The sequence below is a fragment of the Scardinius erythrophthalmus genome (genome assembly GCF_964197995.2).
Source record: "Scardinius erythrophthalmus genome assembly, chromosome: 6".
In the NCBI taxonomy this organism is placed as follows: Eukaryota; Metazoa; Chordata; class Actinopteri; order Cypriniformes; family Leuciscidae; genus Scardinius; species Scardinius erythrophthalmus.
This window is the reverse complement of record NC_138226.1, coordinates 31,303,987-31,316,907: the sequence shown is the minus strand read 5'-3', so window position 1 is coordinate 31,316,907 and position 12,921 is coordinate 31,303,987. Positions and strand designations below refer to the sequence as shown.

At 36.4% G+C, this 12,921-nt stretch overlaps 1 protein-coding gene across 10 annotated transcripts in view; it reads left to right on the top strand.

Moving 5' to 3' along the window:
- Window positions 1-10,835, top strand: part of dgkh (diacylglycerol kinase, eta) — a 103,634-nt gene extending 92,799 nt beyond the window's left edge. For 9 of the 10 annotated variants that reach the window (XM_081368944.1, XM_081368947.1, XM_081368946.1 and 6 more), the window contains 2 exons: window positions 1,817-1,947; window positions 6,185-10,835. In XM_081368944.1, coding sequence (XP_081225070.1) covers window positions 1,817-1,947; window positions 6,185-6,271 — 218 coding nt within the window. In that variant the 3' untranslated portion in view covers window positions 6,272-10,835. The remainder of the gene's footprint in view (window positions 1-1,816; window positions 1,948-6,184) is intronic. The other variant, XM_081368948.1, reaches the window with a different exon arrangement.
- Window positions 10,836-12,921: the final 2,086 nt, after the last annotated feature.

The following is a 12,921-nucleotide window of genomic DNA, read 5'->3' as shown; positions in this document are numbered from 1 at the left end:
CGGGGCAGCTTATTCTGGCCAGGACCCGCCCATTTAGACAGAAAGAGACTGTGTGACTGACACGTTAAGTGCCCAAGATCCTTAAGGTTGAATGTGCCTATAGGGGTGAATTTATCAAACATATTTGATTTCTTGATTTCATTATAGTTGGTGAAGAAAAAATCTGTTTCAACCTCTAAAAATGTGTATTATTATTTATTATTATTAATTAATTTATAATAACAAATATTTGTATTTATTTATGTGCGTTTAGGGGCGGATTAATGTACCTGAAATATTTATAAAATATTTATAGTTGGAGAAAAAACTCAGCCACCAAAAATAGGCAAAAATGTGAATTATCATTGTTTTTGTTGTTGTTAGTGTCACCTTTTGCTTTGTTTTGATTGGAAATTATGCTTGTTATTGAAACAATATTGTTCATGTGTATTGCTAATAATAATCATTGAATTGTTCATTATTATGAATTATTATTATTAATAACCATAACAATAATGATGCGTTAAAAACATTAGGGATGCACGATATATATATCGACCCCCATACCGGTATCGCCCGATATATGATCATTTTTAATGTTCTCGTTATCGGCCGATAATTAGGCCGATATATTAAAGCCAATAAATTATGTATTATTTCCTTCAGCTGAGACACTTCAGATACGCACTGTTCCCCATGATGTTTTTTAATTGCTTGAAATATGATTGGAATCCCTTCAAAAAAGGAATGTTCAGTTAAGTGCAATATGTGCTGTCATATACGCTGCATAAAATTATAATGAGAACATTATAATTGTGTGCTTGGGACATGGATTTTAATGGTGAGACGTTTGTTTTTGTGATCAGGCTCTCAAAAATTATATAAAATTTTGGATTTAGATTTATCGGCCAATATATCGGTAATCGGCTTTCAAATATAAAGAATTATCGGTTATCGGTATCGGCCAAAATGTTCATATCGGTGCATCCCTAAAAAACACTCCTTTCCTTTCCACCTTTCCAAAGTTGTGGTTACAGAAAAATGGCAACATCTAATTACATTCAAGTACACATCAGAATTACGTCTGTCCAAAAGTCCTGCTCATTTCACATTTTTCATTTCATTTCATTTTTTAAGTTATATTTATTGATATTTATATTAACTCTCAACTAAATTTGATCAGTGCAGATTTGATGGCACTATCCTCGAGCGATTCATTCTTCCTTCGTATCAAAACAAATTACACAGATCACCTTTAATCCTCCCTGAAATCTGATATCTGAGAATAGTACATACTTTGTACATACTCTCCAAAAAAGCATTGCGAAGGAGTCAAAATCTCTGTCACACTCTTAAAGTGAACGTAGTTTCGCCCTGGATTTGACGTGCATGTCTGTTACGGGGATTGAACACGACGACAGAGTGCAGTGTATGTCGGTCCTGCCGGCGGACGGTCTGAGCGCAGGACTTTAGGAGCGTTAGGTCGCACAGGCTTCAGCCTCCCATTCCCTCTTCCTCCTGCTGTCTCTCCTGTCTCTGTGTCTGCTGTTAATGGGATAATGGTGGACGTGCCACTGTGATAACCTGCATGCCAGAAAAACGCCTCTGGGTGTGCCAGTGACCAAACCGAACCTGTTTAACCCTCTCTTTGCCAGCTGCCGCCGCCACTTCTCTCTGTGTCTTCTCTTTCCTGTTTGATTTCTTTTTTGGTCCCCTTTTCCCTTTGTGGTGGTTTTTTGACTTGTTCCTCCTCTCGGCCTGACCCTGTTTGCCTGTGTTCTTGCGAGTGAACGGGGGTTGGACACTGAAGGGGGCTTCTCGCTCTGTACTTGTGTAGTTCAGAGGTGGGGCACTGATGAGGTTGCCGCCTGGCTGGAGCAGCTCAGCTTGGGGGAATACAAAGACACCTTCATCCGCCACGACATCCGCGGCTCCGAGCTCCTGCACCTGGAGAGGAGAGACCTCAAGGTATACACACAACCCCTTTCTGTGCCTCACCATGTCCCTCAGAACAACCCAAAACATTCTTTTCTCTGTCCATCTCGCTCTTTGACTCTCTCTCTCTCTCTCTGTCTCTCTTTCTGTCATCTTTACCTGTCACCCTGTTTGCTATTTTGTGCTGCACTGCTCTGCTTGGCTTCCTCTGTGCAAGTGTCATTCGGATCTCAAATTACTTACACGAGTAGCCACCTTGACGCACACGTAGGGTTATTTTAAGTCGGATAGGCTCGAAAGATGCCCTCACACCGTCATGCCTCTGTTTGTGTAGCTCATGAGTACAGTGAATATGTTTTTTTGTGTGTGTGTGTGTGTGATTTGGTGACAACTTCAAGCAAATCAGGCCCTGTTTACACCTGGTATGAACATCCATCTCGGGTGATGTGATCGTAAGGGGAATATCTTTGATTTCTTGACTGCACTTTTGTTCAGAAGTTTGGGGTTGGTGAGATATTAATGTATTAATGAAATAAGTGTGTTTTGTTCACCAAGGCTGCATTTATTTAATCAAAAATACAGTAGAAGCAATAATATTGTAATCACACAAGCTCAAAATACCTGATACACTCGCTCAACTTTACTGTAGTAAACGCTGCACAATGGCAAGTGGAAATACTGGTTTAATTCAGCCATACATGTTGGAACCAGAAACTGATTCAGAAGAAGTGGAAGAGTGAATTATACAGGCTCGTATACAAAGTCGATGTATCAGAATGGTAATGCATTTTATGTATCGCTCTTTACAACAACGGACACATAATGGTAATTAATATGATTAGCCTTTTACTTGACTACATTATCAAACAGATAATAATGTGTTGCTAATGTTACACAAACCATGTTCCCATTCGCCATCTCAGAGTCAGACATCTGCCTTCTAACAATCAGCATCCTTAGAAATGCTTTTTACAGCTCAGAACGTCAGTGGAGAACGGCATATAGTTCATCATAACATCGTAATATACATCATATACATAATTCACCCGCTAAATTGTTAAATGTACCTGATTGTTCATATCAGCAGAAAAATATCCTGGGATAACCTGGCTTCTCTTGAGACTCCAATAGTTAATGATATGCTAAAGCCCGCCGGCACGTTGATGTGATTGGTTACAGGGTAGTTTGTGATGTCAGAAAAGCCAGCGATTTCAAGCGGTGTTTTTGAGACTGTCTTTGGTTCACTGCAGTTTTAAGGAGAAAATACTCAGCAGCAATGATGTGGCTTATGAATTTGCACATGGTTTGTCTTTAAGCATATTAAAAACACCACATAGACTGATAAACAACATTAAAAACTTGATTTTCAACACAGGAGCTTATATTCTTGTGGAAAACCTGATGCAGTTTCTTTTAGGATTCTTTGATCAATAGAAAGTAAAAAAAAAAGCATTTATTTGAAATAGAAATCTTTTGTAACATTATAAATGTCTTTACAGTCACTTTTCTTGCTGAATTTCTTAAAAAAAAACATCAAACTTTTGAACATCGCTCAATATATCATAATGTTAATGTTGACAAGGTGGCATAAAGTAAAAACAAGTACATAAAAGTAAGCACATTTTTGCCAGAAATGTGAAGTTTCAAACTATCTGCATTATTTTAGTTGAGTAACTTCAGGTGTTTCACATGATTTTCGCAGATTTATTCACTATAGACATTTTTATTCTGAACTTGTTATTTGTATCACTGCATATTACAGTGGTTCTCAACTGGTGAGTCAGTTTACATGACAACTATGTACTAAAAATGGAAAAGCATGTTTGCATTTTTGAAAAGTTTCATATACAGATGACAACATTGTCAAAATGATCCCTGTTCACATGGATCTGCGAAAGCGACTAAAAACACTGTATCATGCATGCCAGGCCAGTAGTTGGCGATGTCACTTTGTTGTTTTGGTTGTCAAGTAGACTGAACATGTAATACGCATTCACAGGCTTTTCTGACTACCTCTGCATGAAGTTTGAGTGATCAAATCCCAAACCAGACTCCATGTACACCTGTATTTAGTGCTGTTCACTTGTGAATAGATCTCCTGAGGCTGATGCTAATATGGGCTGTAAACAGGACCTTATTTACAGCATTTATTCGGTCATAGCTGTATAGCGGAGCTATTTTAAACAATGAAATTGTGTAGGATTATCAATTGAATGGTCTAATATATTATACAATTTAACACAATGATAGAGCACAATAAACATCCTCACCAGAAACTCAGTGATGTTTTCATGTACATTTGTTGAAGAAATAAATATCCTAATGCATTCAATAAATGTATTATAAATCCTCATGAATCACACCTCCCAATGTTGGCGGATTACACAATGGGTTCATAGGTGTTGCGTAGTGCTGAATGTTTATGGGTAAGGTTTTCTGGTCACACATATCACAAGCACTAGTGAACCTTGGACTGTGCCATTTTTACTCCTCTGTTATGTCCTCCCATTTCAAATGTCCCTGCCATTTTTCTGGTTTAACCTCATTCTGTCTTAAGGGATGTCCTCAAATAGATTAAAAAAAAAACATTATCAAGACAGAAATAGATCTGAGTGTTTCAACTGGAAACCAGTCAAGCTCAAATTCACTGATATTGTGGGATAATGGGGAATTTGCTGTGTCATTAGATCTGCTGCATTGTTTTAACCCGAGGTTAACCAAACAATCAATATTGATGATATAAAGGTCAGTGCTGAAATATCTTAGAGAGCAGAGTAGATGATGACCGATATAATGCTGATATATTACACTAAAAAAATGAAATAAATGGACACTCATACACAATATATCTGTGTAATGCCTTATTTAGATTAGCCTACCTTCCACTAGATGTCACCTTCCTGTGGTTTTATCTCAAACCTACTTCTTAGATGGTTTCATTATACTTTGGGTATACACTTGAGGAAGGAATTTATAATCATTTTAAATTGACAATCAGTTAACTGATTGCTATTTATTGCTAATACTGCAAAACACACATGCAAGACTCCATGTGTAATCACATAGTTTGAATGAAATATAAATATTCCTACTTAAAGGGGCAATTCACCACTGGCAAGATGGGCTTTTATTAAAATTTTGCTGAATTTGCAGTAGATCGGTGTTACGTGACTAGTGAAAAAGGGGCTGTGACGTTCCATTTATCAAAAAGGTAGGGAAACTTCAACACCCATAATGCACTGGATTCGTCTGTGAACAGGGATACAAAAATGTGGAGGAATCCACATTTTTTCAGTTTTCAGAAACCCTGAAGCTGTCAAAAGTCCACCAAAAGGCCCCAAATAATGTGTTTTACATCATCTGACTTTTGTGCAGTAAAACTAAGCTGGTTGGTTGAAAATCTTACCCTTTAAGAAATGTGAGTACTGATTTATAAATTGGTAATTTATTACAGTTAATATGCTAATAATATTTATAAAAAATACAGATACAACACCTTGTCCAATAAAATTCTCTTGCATAGAACATAAAATATTGTAATGCTATTTTAATATATGTGTGTGTGTGTGTGTGTGTGTGTGTGTGTGTGTGTGTGTGTGTGTGTGTGTGTGTGTGTGTGTGTGTGTGTGTGTGTGTGTGTGTGTGTGTGTGTGTGTGTGTTTCAAATTAATATAAATATTTACATATATTTGTATATATATTTGACTTTTGAACTTAAGCCAAATTTGCTTACACTTTTTTTAAAGTTTCCCTTTTACAGTGTAGATACACAAACAAGTGGAAATATTAATTAACATGTACTTACTAGGGTAGGGGTTTAGTTTAGTGTAGGGTTAGTAGCTTCTAATTATGCATAAATTGCTGTTATTACTATAGTACTGTAAGTACATGTAAGATATGTAACAAGGACAGTGTAAAATAGTGAAGTGTTACCCCAGTTTTACCCCAAATTTAATTTCTTTGAACGTGTGCTACTCAGTTGAACTTGGATTAAACTTGGGTTAAGCTGCAGCTAAGTTGGTTTATGATATCTATAGTGCAATAAAAAAATTATTCAGTGAAACAAAAAAATCCAAGAGTGATTGTAAGTATCAAAAATGTATTGTTTTGTTTGTGGAAAATCAGAAAAATACAATTTGTGTGTATCTTCTTGCCCTTGATCCTCAATCTTCTATGTACAATATTCAGTGAGCTGAACTACTGGTGTGAGCTGGTCCACTGGTCTGAATGCCTCATTCTGAGTTCACTTCTGTTTGTCTGATTCCACTAGGATCTGGGGATCTCGAAGGTGGGTCATATGAAGAGAATTCTCCAGGGAACTAAGGACTTGGCCAAGAGTTCGATGGTGGACCTGTGAGACGTCAACACGCATTCCGTTCGCGAGCGAAGAGGAGTTGAAGCGGAGCTCCGGCGCGGGAGACGCTTTGCTGGCGTCGATTCATGTAGGAATAGCTTGTAGAAAAGCTAGGAATGTTTGTTTTAGAAGCAAGTGCTGGTGCCAAATCGACAAGGATTGTGTCCGAGACTTTTAGACCCATAGAAAAGCCATTCCTCACTTATTGCATCGACGGCACAATCAGGTATGCAATTCTCATCGTGCACGCGACCTCTGGCCTCTTTAAAAGATCCAAATCAAGTAGCAGTACAGGACTTCCAAACAGCGTTTTCTCTGAGAGGAGCTCACTGGCTCTTTGCCTTGCGGTAGATGGCAACAACAGGAGGGCGATGTGATGTGTCAGCAATATTCTGCTTTTGACAGCACTGTTTACATTTTAAGGAGACGGGGAAAAGACTGATGGAGTATCGCAATCAAACGGCAATCATCGCAGTGATGCGGTGCAGTCCAAGAAAGGTCAAAAGGGGTTTCCTTCGACAGTGACATACTGATGCATGGTATGCTTGCTATATTTGGATAGCTATTTTACTGCATGATCTGCGTCTTGTTTTTTATTGTACAAACTAACACTTGAACAAGTTTTATATGGATTTAGTATAATGCCATTTGTTACTACTGAAGCATCCCTTTTGGTCCAAGTAGACTGCTGATTTGTTTCTATTTAACTGTCTGCATGGAAACCTTGTGTCAAAAGCAGCGTCACGTGCCATATTTATTGGTAAGAAATGTTTTAACTTTACAGTAGCTAACTTTACGTTAGGTAAGTCGACATCGCGGTGAATCATGTACCAAAGTGAATGTCCCCCGAATTTCCACAACTTTAACCCCCATTGAAATATTCTTCAAAAAATCTGTAACGTCCACACGACATCTGTTTGTGGCTTAAAACGTATTATTATTATACATTAGCTGAAATAGGACGTCTATTGTTTTGAATAAGAAACTTATTGCAGTTGACCTGCAACATTACATACTGTAGTTGATATTTGCTGAGTTCAGGAACCCAGTGCGAGTTCTATAGGATCATCTACATTTGGTTGGTGGCACTACAGGGTATAAGAGATGTTTGTTAATATATATGCACTGTATATACGTTTAAAAAGTCTAAACTGTTAACTTCAGTTATGAGTAAAGCCTTTGTATAATAGAGCGCTTACATGATATTATCAGATGGCACATTTATTTGTGTATAGAGCACCATAACACCTTTGTGAATTATGACGTTAAGTAATCGCCTTTACACGTTAAGTGCTGTTGTACTCTATGGAAGGTGCAATATTGTTTTATTTTGATCCATTTCTTCTCTATTAAGCTTTATTATGTGAGGTTTTTCCATGGAAAACTAAATGATAAACTTCACACACTCCTTTTTTTTTGGTTTTGGATTAGGGTGGACTTAGGGTCAGACAAATCATGCCATGTTCTCTCCAAAATTCATAAATCTTCCATTAGCAAATTGCTGATCCTGTCTAACCGTGCTTCCAGGATAATTTGCTTGACGGCTGGATGTTCCCTCACACCGACTATAAAACTGTTGTGCCTCTATTTTTTTTTTTTCTGTTAAATGGAAACTTTCAAGTCACATGGGACTCATAACAGTGGATTTTAGTTTATATAATATTATAATGTTTCTCTAGAGGGTGTTCGAAAACATCAAAATAGTAGTTGATTCTGTATATATACAGAGAGAAAGAGTGTCGGAAAAAAGATGTGGTGTTCCCTACCAAGAAATGCAATTCTACCCACAATTTACCTGAAGTGAGAATTCAAACAAATGTGGAGAGCGAGCACAGGCCTGGAGGACTGGGTTTGGTCTGTTGGGCAAAACCAAGCAGGATGTTTTTAAAAAGAAAAATACACATTTGAAGAGTTCAGTGAGAGTTTAGTCATTATATCAAATGATAGGGCTAAAAATGAGACAGCATTCATTAATCAATAATTGATTACATTACTGGTTCTCAACTGTTGGTTTACATTCAACATGGCGCCAAACGTAGAGCTGAATAGTTTATTGTACACACATAACCAAAAAAAGGTTCTTAAAAGTCATTAATATGAGCAAAAATCGCATACAATATAGATAATATTGTAAATGCACATGCAGTAGAAGTGATTTTTACGCTTTTTCTAGCTTGTGTGTTTGGTTTCTAAATGTCAGTTGAGTTTTATGCTCTCGGCAGCCAATAATTCACCACACAAAACACATTGTGGTCGGCACAAACCATGTTTATTCTTGTTGTAAGTGAACCCGTATTTAATGTTGTTTGGCCTTGTCCGTATTGGCAGCTGCGTAACATGTCTAGCTCTTGCCAAACGAAAGACGAACTTAATACCGTAGAGTTTGATTGGGCGCGTAATGCTGGACGCACAAAATTAAAGATAAGGAAAACATTAAGTCTTTTAACAGTTGATAAGCCTATTTCTATTTCTGTTCTAAATATACACAATTATATAGTTATTTGGTTCCCATCAGGGCCGTACCAGGGCCCCATGCTAGGGGCGGCCCTGGTACCCACCTTATATTAAGTGTCTTTAACTACTGTGTACTAACATTTCAATGAATCCTTTGATACAAAGCACTTATTGTGTACATACATGATTTTACATTATGCTTACATTTAATGCATGTAATTACAGATGTAGTTCATTTCTGTATAATTACACCGTTGCACCTTCCTTTAACCCTTAAAGGGATAGTTCACCTAAAAATGAAAATTCCGTCATCATTTACTCACCCTTATGTTGTTCCAAACCTGTATAAGTTTCTTTCTTCGGCTGAACGCAAAAGAAGATATTTTGAAGAATGGTGGTAATCAAACAGTTGACGGTAGCCATTGACTTCCATAGTAGGGAAATTAAAAATACAATGGAAGTCAATGGCTACCGTCAACTTTCTGGTTACCAGCATTTTTTAAAGTATCTCATTTTGTGTTCAAAGAGGAAGAAACTCATACAGGTTTGGAATAACATGAGAGTGAGTATTATGACAAAATAATTTGTGGGTGAACTATCCATTTAACCCACCAATACAATATGAACTCAATAAGCACATTGTACCCAACATTTTTTTAAATTTTATGTAAGTACATAGTACTTAAAGACATCTGATATAAACTGTGACCGTTGAGAGCAGTTGAGAACCACTGGCGTCCATAATAAAGGCACAACAGTGCAGACTACAGACTATAGCCTGCTTTTTTCAGCAATCAAAATTGCGGTTTAATTGGAAACTTATTGTCTCTTACTTCTCGTCTTTTCTCAGAAGTGAGATCCTACTGAGGTTTCAGTTTCTGCCTGTTGGCATTATTGGTTGGCTGTTTAATCCATCAGCAGTTTTTCAAGTTTTACACATCCCCTCTCCTTTTTTTATTTAAAAAAAACTATATTTTGGCCAATTTAATGCTTTCAACTACCACTAAGTGTGCATTACTCTCTGTTTAACACAATTTACCAGGTTTAAATCCATCCCACAGACATTTTTCTCCAAATTGTGCAGAAAATTTTATCTAGTCATTGGGAACAAAAAAACAAAAAAAAAACCTATCATGCTGTGATCATATCCGACAATCAAATGGTGCATTTAAAGCAACAGTTCTGTTTGTGGTTATATGACATAATATCAAAACGCACTTGCAAGTATCTCCACGCATTCGAAACACCAATGAATGTAGTGATATGCTTTTCAAATATGGTAATTTCCCCAACTAGCTAGAATCGTTACCAAAGACACAAGATGAATTTGAGAAGACTTGATTGCTCACACTATGAAGCGCCCTGTTTAATTGGCCTTACACGATCTCTGTTTGACAGCTGTAGCAGATCGACCTTGTCTATGGTGCCTCTGTATAGTTCATTTGTTCACAACAGACTTAAAACACTCAAGTGCAGTCTTCCTCTCATGCCACACTAAATACATGTGCACATGATCACATGAACCTCAGTTCTCAAGCCACCACGTGAGTGTTTTTCATCGGACTGTAAGCGGCGGTGGGCTTCGGCTCATCGACGATGGCGAACGTAAAAAGCTGTAAACTGCCTGGTTTTTCTCAAAAACAAATTCATTTTGAGGAACTTGTAGAGCAAGGTCACATATCTTTGACATGATTTATATCCATTTAAGAGAAGTGCGATGTGAGTTTCATTTGTTTACATTGTGTTTACAATGGCACAGTTTCATTTTTAAGACTACGTGTATAGGTATATTTACAATACTTGCATATTTATTAAGGTTAAACAACTGATGTGTATGTGTTTTCACTATTGGGATATAATGTTTCGGTAGTCACTTGTATTGATATCTGGATGATTTTGGTAAGTAGTAGGTAATTTTTATGACTACTAAGTGACTGTTTTCTGTGCCTTTTTATCGTAGATGCATGGTTAACTATTTATTACAATATGGAGGTCACTGAGATGTGTATTTTTGTATCCTGATTAAATAAGTGTTTCGATTTCGATGTACATTTTGAGGTGGTAAAATGCTGCCAGTTGATATCTTCCTTCTTCAATAAAACTGAATGCTTACACAGTACACTTTGCTTTGTCGTGAGTGTTTGACTTATTCACTTGAATTTGTATGTGTACATTGAATGAAATGTGAATGTGCATGAACACACCACTGAATTAACACAATGGAATTATATGGAACTATTATTTTTCAAGACTGCTACGGCATTACGGTAAGGATTTCGATTGGGTGTTTGACAACATTGTTATAAAAACATACATTTCAATTGAGCTTGAATACATTAACCACACTCAGAAACTGTGCACGTATGTGTATATAAACAGAGAATATTTCAATTATCTTAATTTAATATTTTTTGATTTAGCCTAGGCCCCCTGCAATACCTCTGCAGCCCACCAGGGGACTTGGCCCACACTTTTGGAAGCACTGAACTACTAGTGTTCACTACCACAGGGAAGATGGTCCTTATGAAGAGATGCTCATCTGGCTATATACCGACTATGGTAACACTTTACTTGAAGGGGTGAGCATAAGACTGACATGACACATGTCATGAATATGAAGGAGGTTTTATGCATGTTAATGACAATTGTCATTAAGTGTCATTCGCTCAATTATGTCATTTTTAATGCAAAGATGACATTGCTTGAGATGTCTTTGTTATGACAACTTGATATAAACCAATACATCATAACCTGTCATAAATATGTCATAAACATGACATAGCAGATTATTCATCAAACTTAAGAAACTACAGTACTTCTCTTTTGGGGTTAACATTACATTATATTTCTGACCACTTTTTTTCCCCAGTGGTACAAATTGAATTTGTCATTAAAATGTCATTAAGTGTTAATACTGTCAAATTATTTTATAACTAATTCTGGAATACTGGAAAAAAAAAAAAAAAAAGTGGTCAGAAATATATTCATGACAGTTATAATGGCCTCATGACAGCCAATGCCAAAACCAACCACATGACAGTTTAATGTAATGTTAACCCATAAAGCTAAGTAGTTTCTTAAGTTTGATAATTCATCTGCTATGTCATGTTTATGACAGGTTATGATGTATTGGTTTATGTCAAGTTGTCATGACAAAGACATCTCAAAATGTAATAACTGAGCGAATGACACTTAATGACAATTGCATAAAACCTTCTTCATGTTCATGACATGTCATTTTTTTTACTTCAAGTAAAGTGTTACCGAGACTATTAATTTGCAAATTTATATCTATAGCTACTGTTCTCTGATATATCTCTGATCCATACTACAGACACTTCAACTGAAGAACATTTCATTTATGTTCAAAATCAGTTTCAGATTACACAGATTCATGTTTGAGACAGACATCTGGTGGTAAAATGAATGTGAGGAATGTAACAAACAGGTTCAGAAAGTAAAAAAACCCATTCATTTTCTCAATAGACAAACTGATATTAAGTTTAAAACATCTACCAAGTGTTAAGTGATGAAATATGCTTCTGTAGAAGCCATAAGGTTGATAAATAAATGGATAGTTCACCCAAAATGAAAATTCTGTCATGATTTACTCACCGTCAAGTTGTTCCAAACCTGTATGAATTTATTTCTTTTGCTGAACACAAAAGAAGATAACTTGAAGAATATGGGTTACCAAACAGTTAATGAGCCCCATTGACTCCCATAGTATTTTCGCCATACTATGACAGTCAATGGGTACATTAACTGTTTGGTAACCCATATTTTTTGTGTTTCATACTTTTGTGTTCAGCAGAAGCAATTCATAGGACTGAAACAACTTGAGGGTGAGTAAATCATGACAGAATTTTCATTTTGGGTGAACTATCCCCTTTATTTATCAACCTTTTGGGTGAACTATGCCTTTAAAGTCAGCATGAAACAGAAGGTGTGATAATCTTTCCTTCCCTATTGTCATATATATATATATATATATATATATATTCTTCACGAACAAGAAAAAAAAGTTCTCTCTTGAAGATCTGCAAGTGCACGGGAGGGAAAGCTATTTTAATTAAAGAATTTGAGGGCACATTAATTAAAAAAAGAATGCGCACCAATAAATCATTTATAATAAACTGCAATATTCCATAAAAAAAAAACAGGAATTTGATTCCATTTTGATTTCCATGGTGACAGAA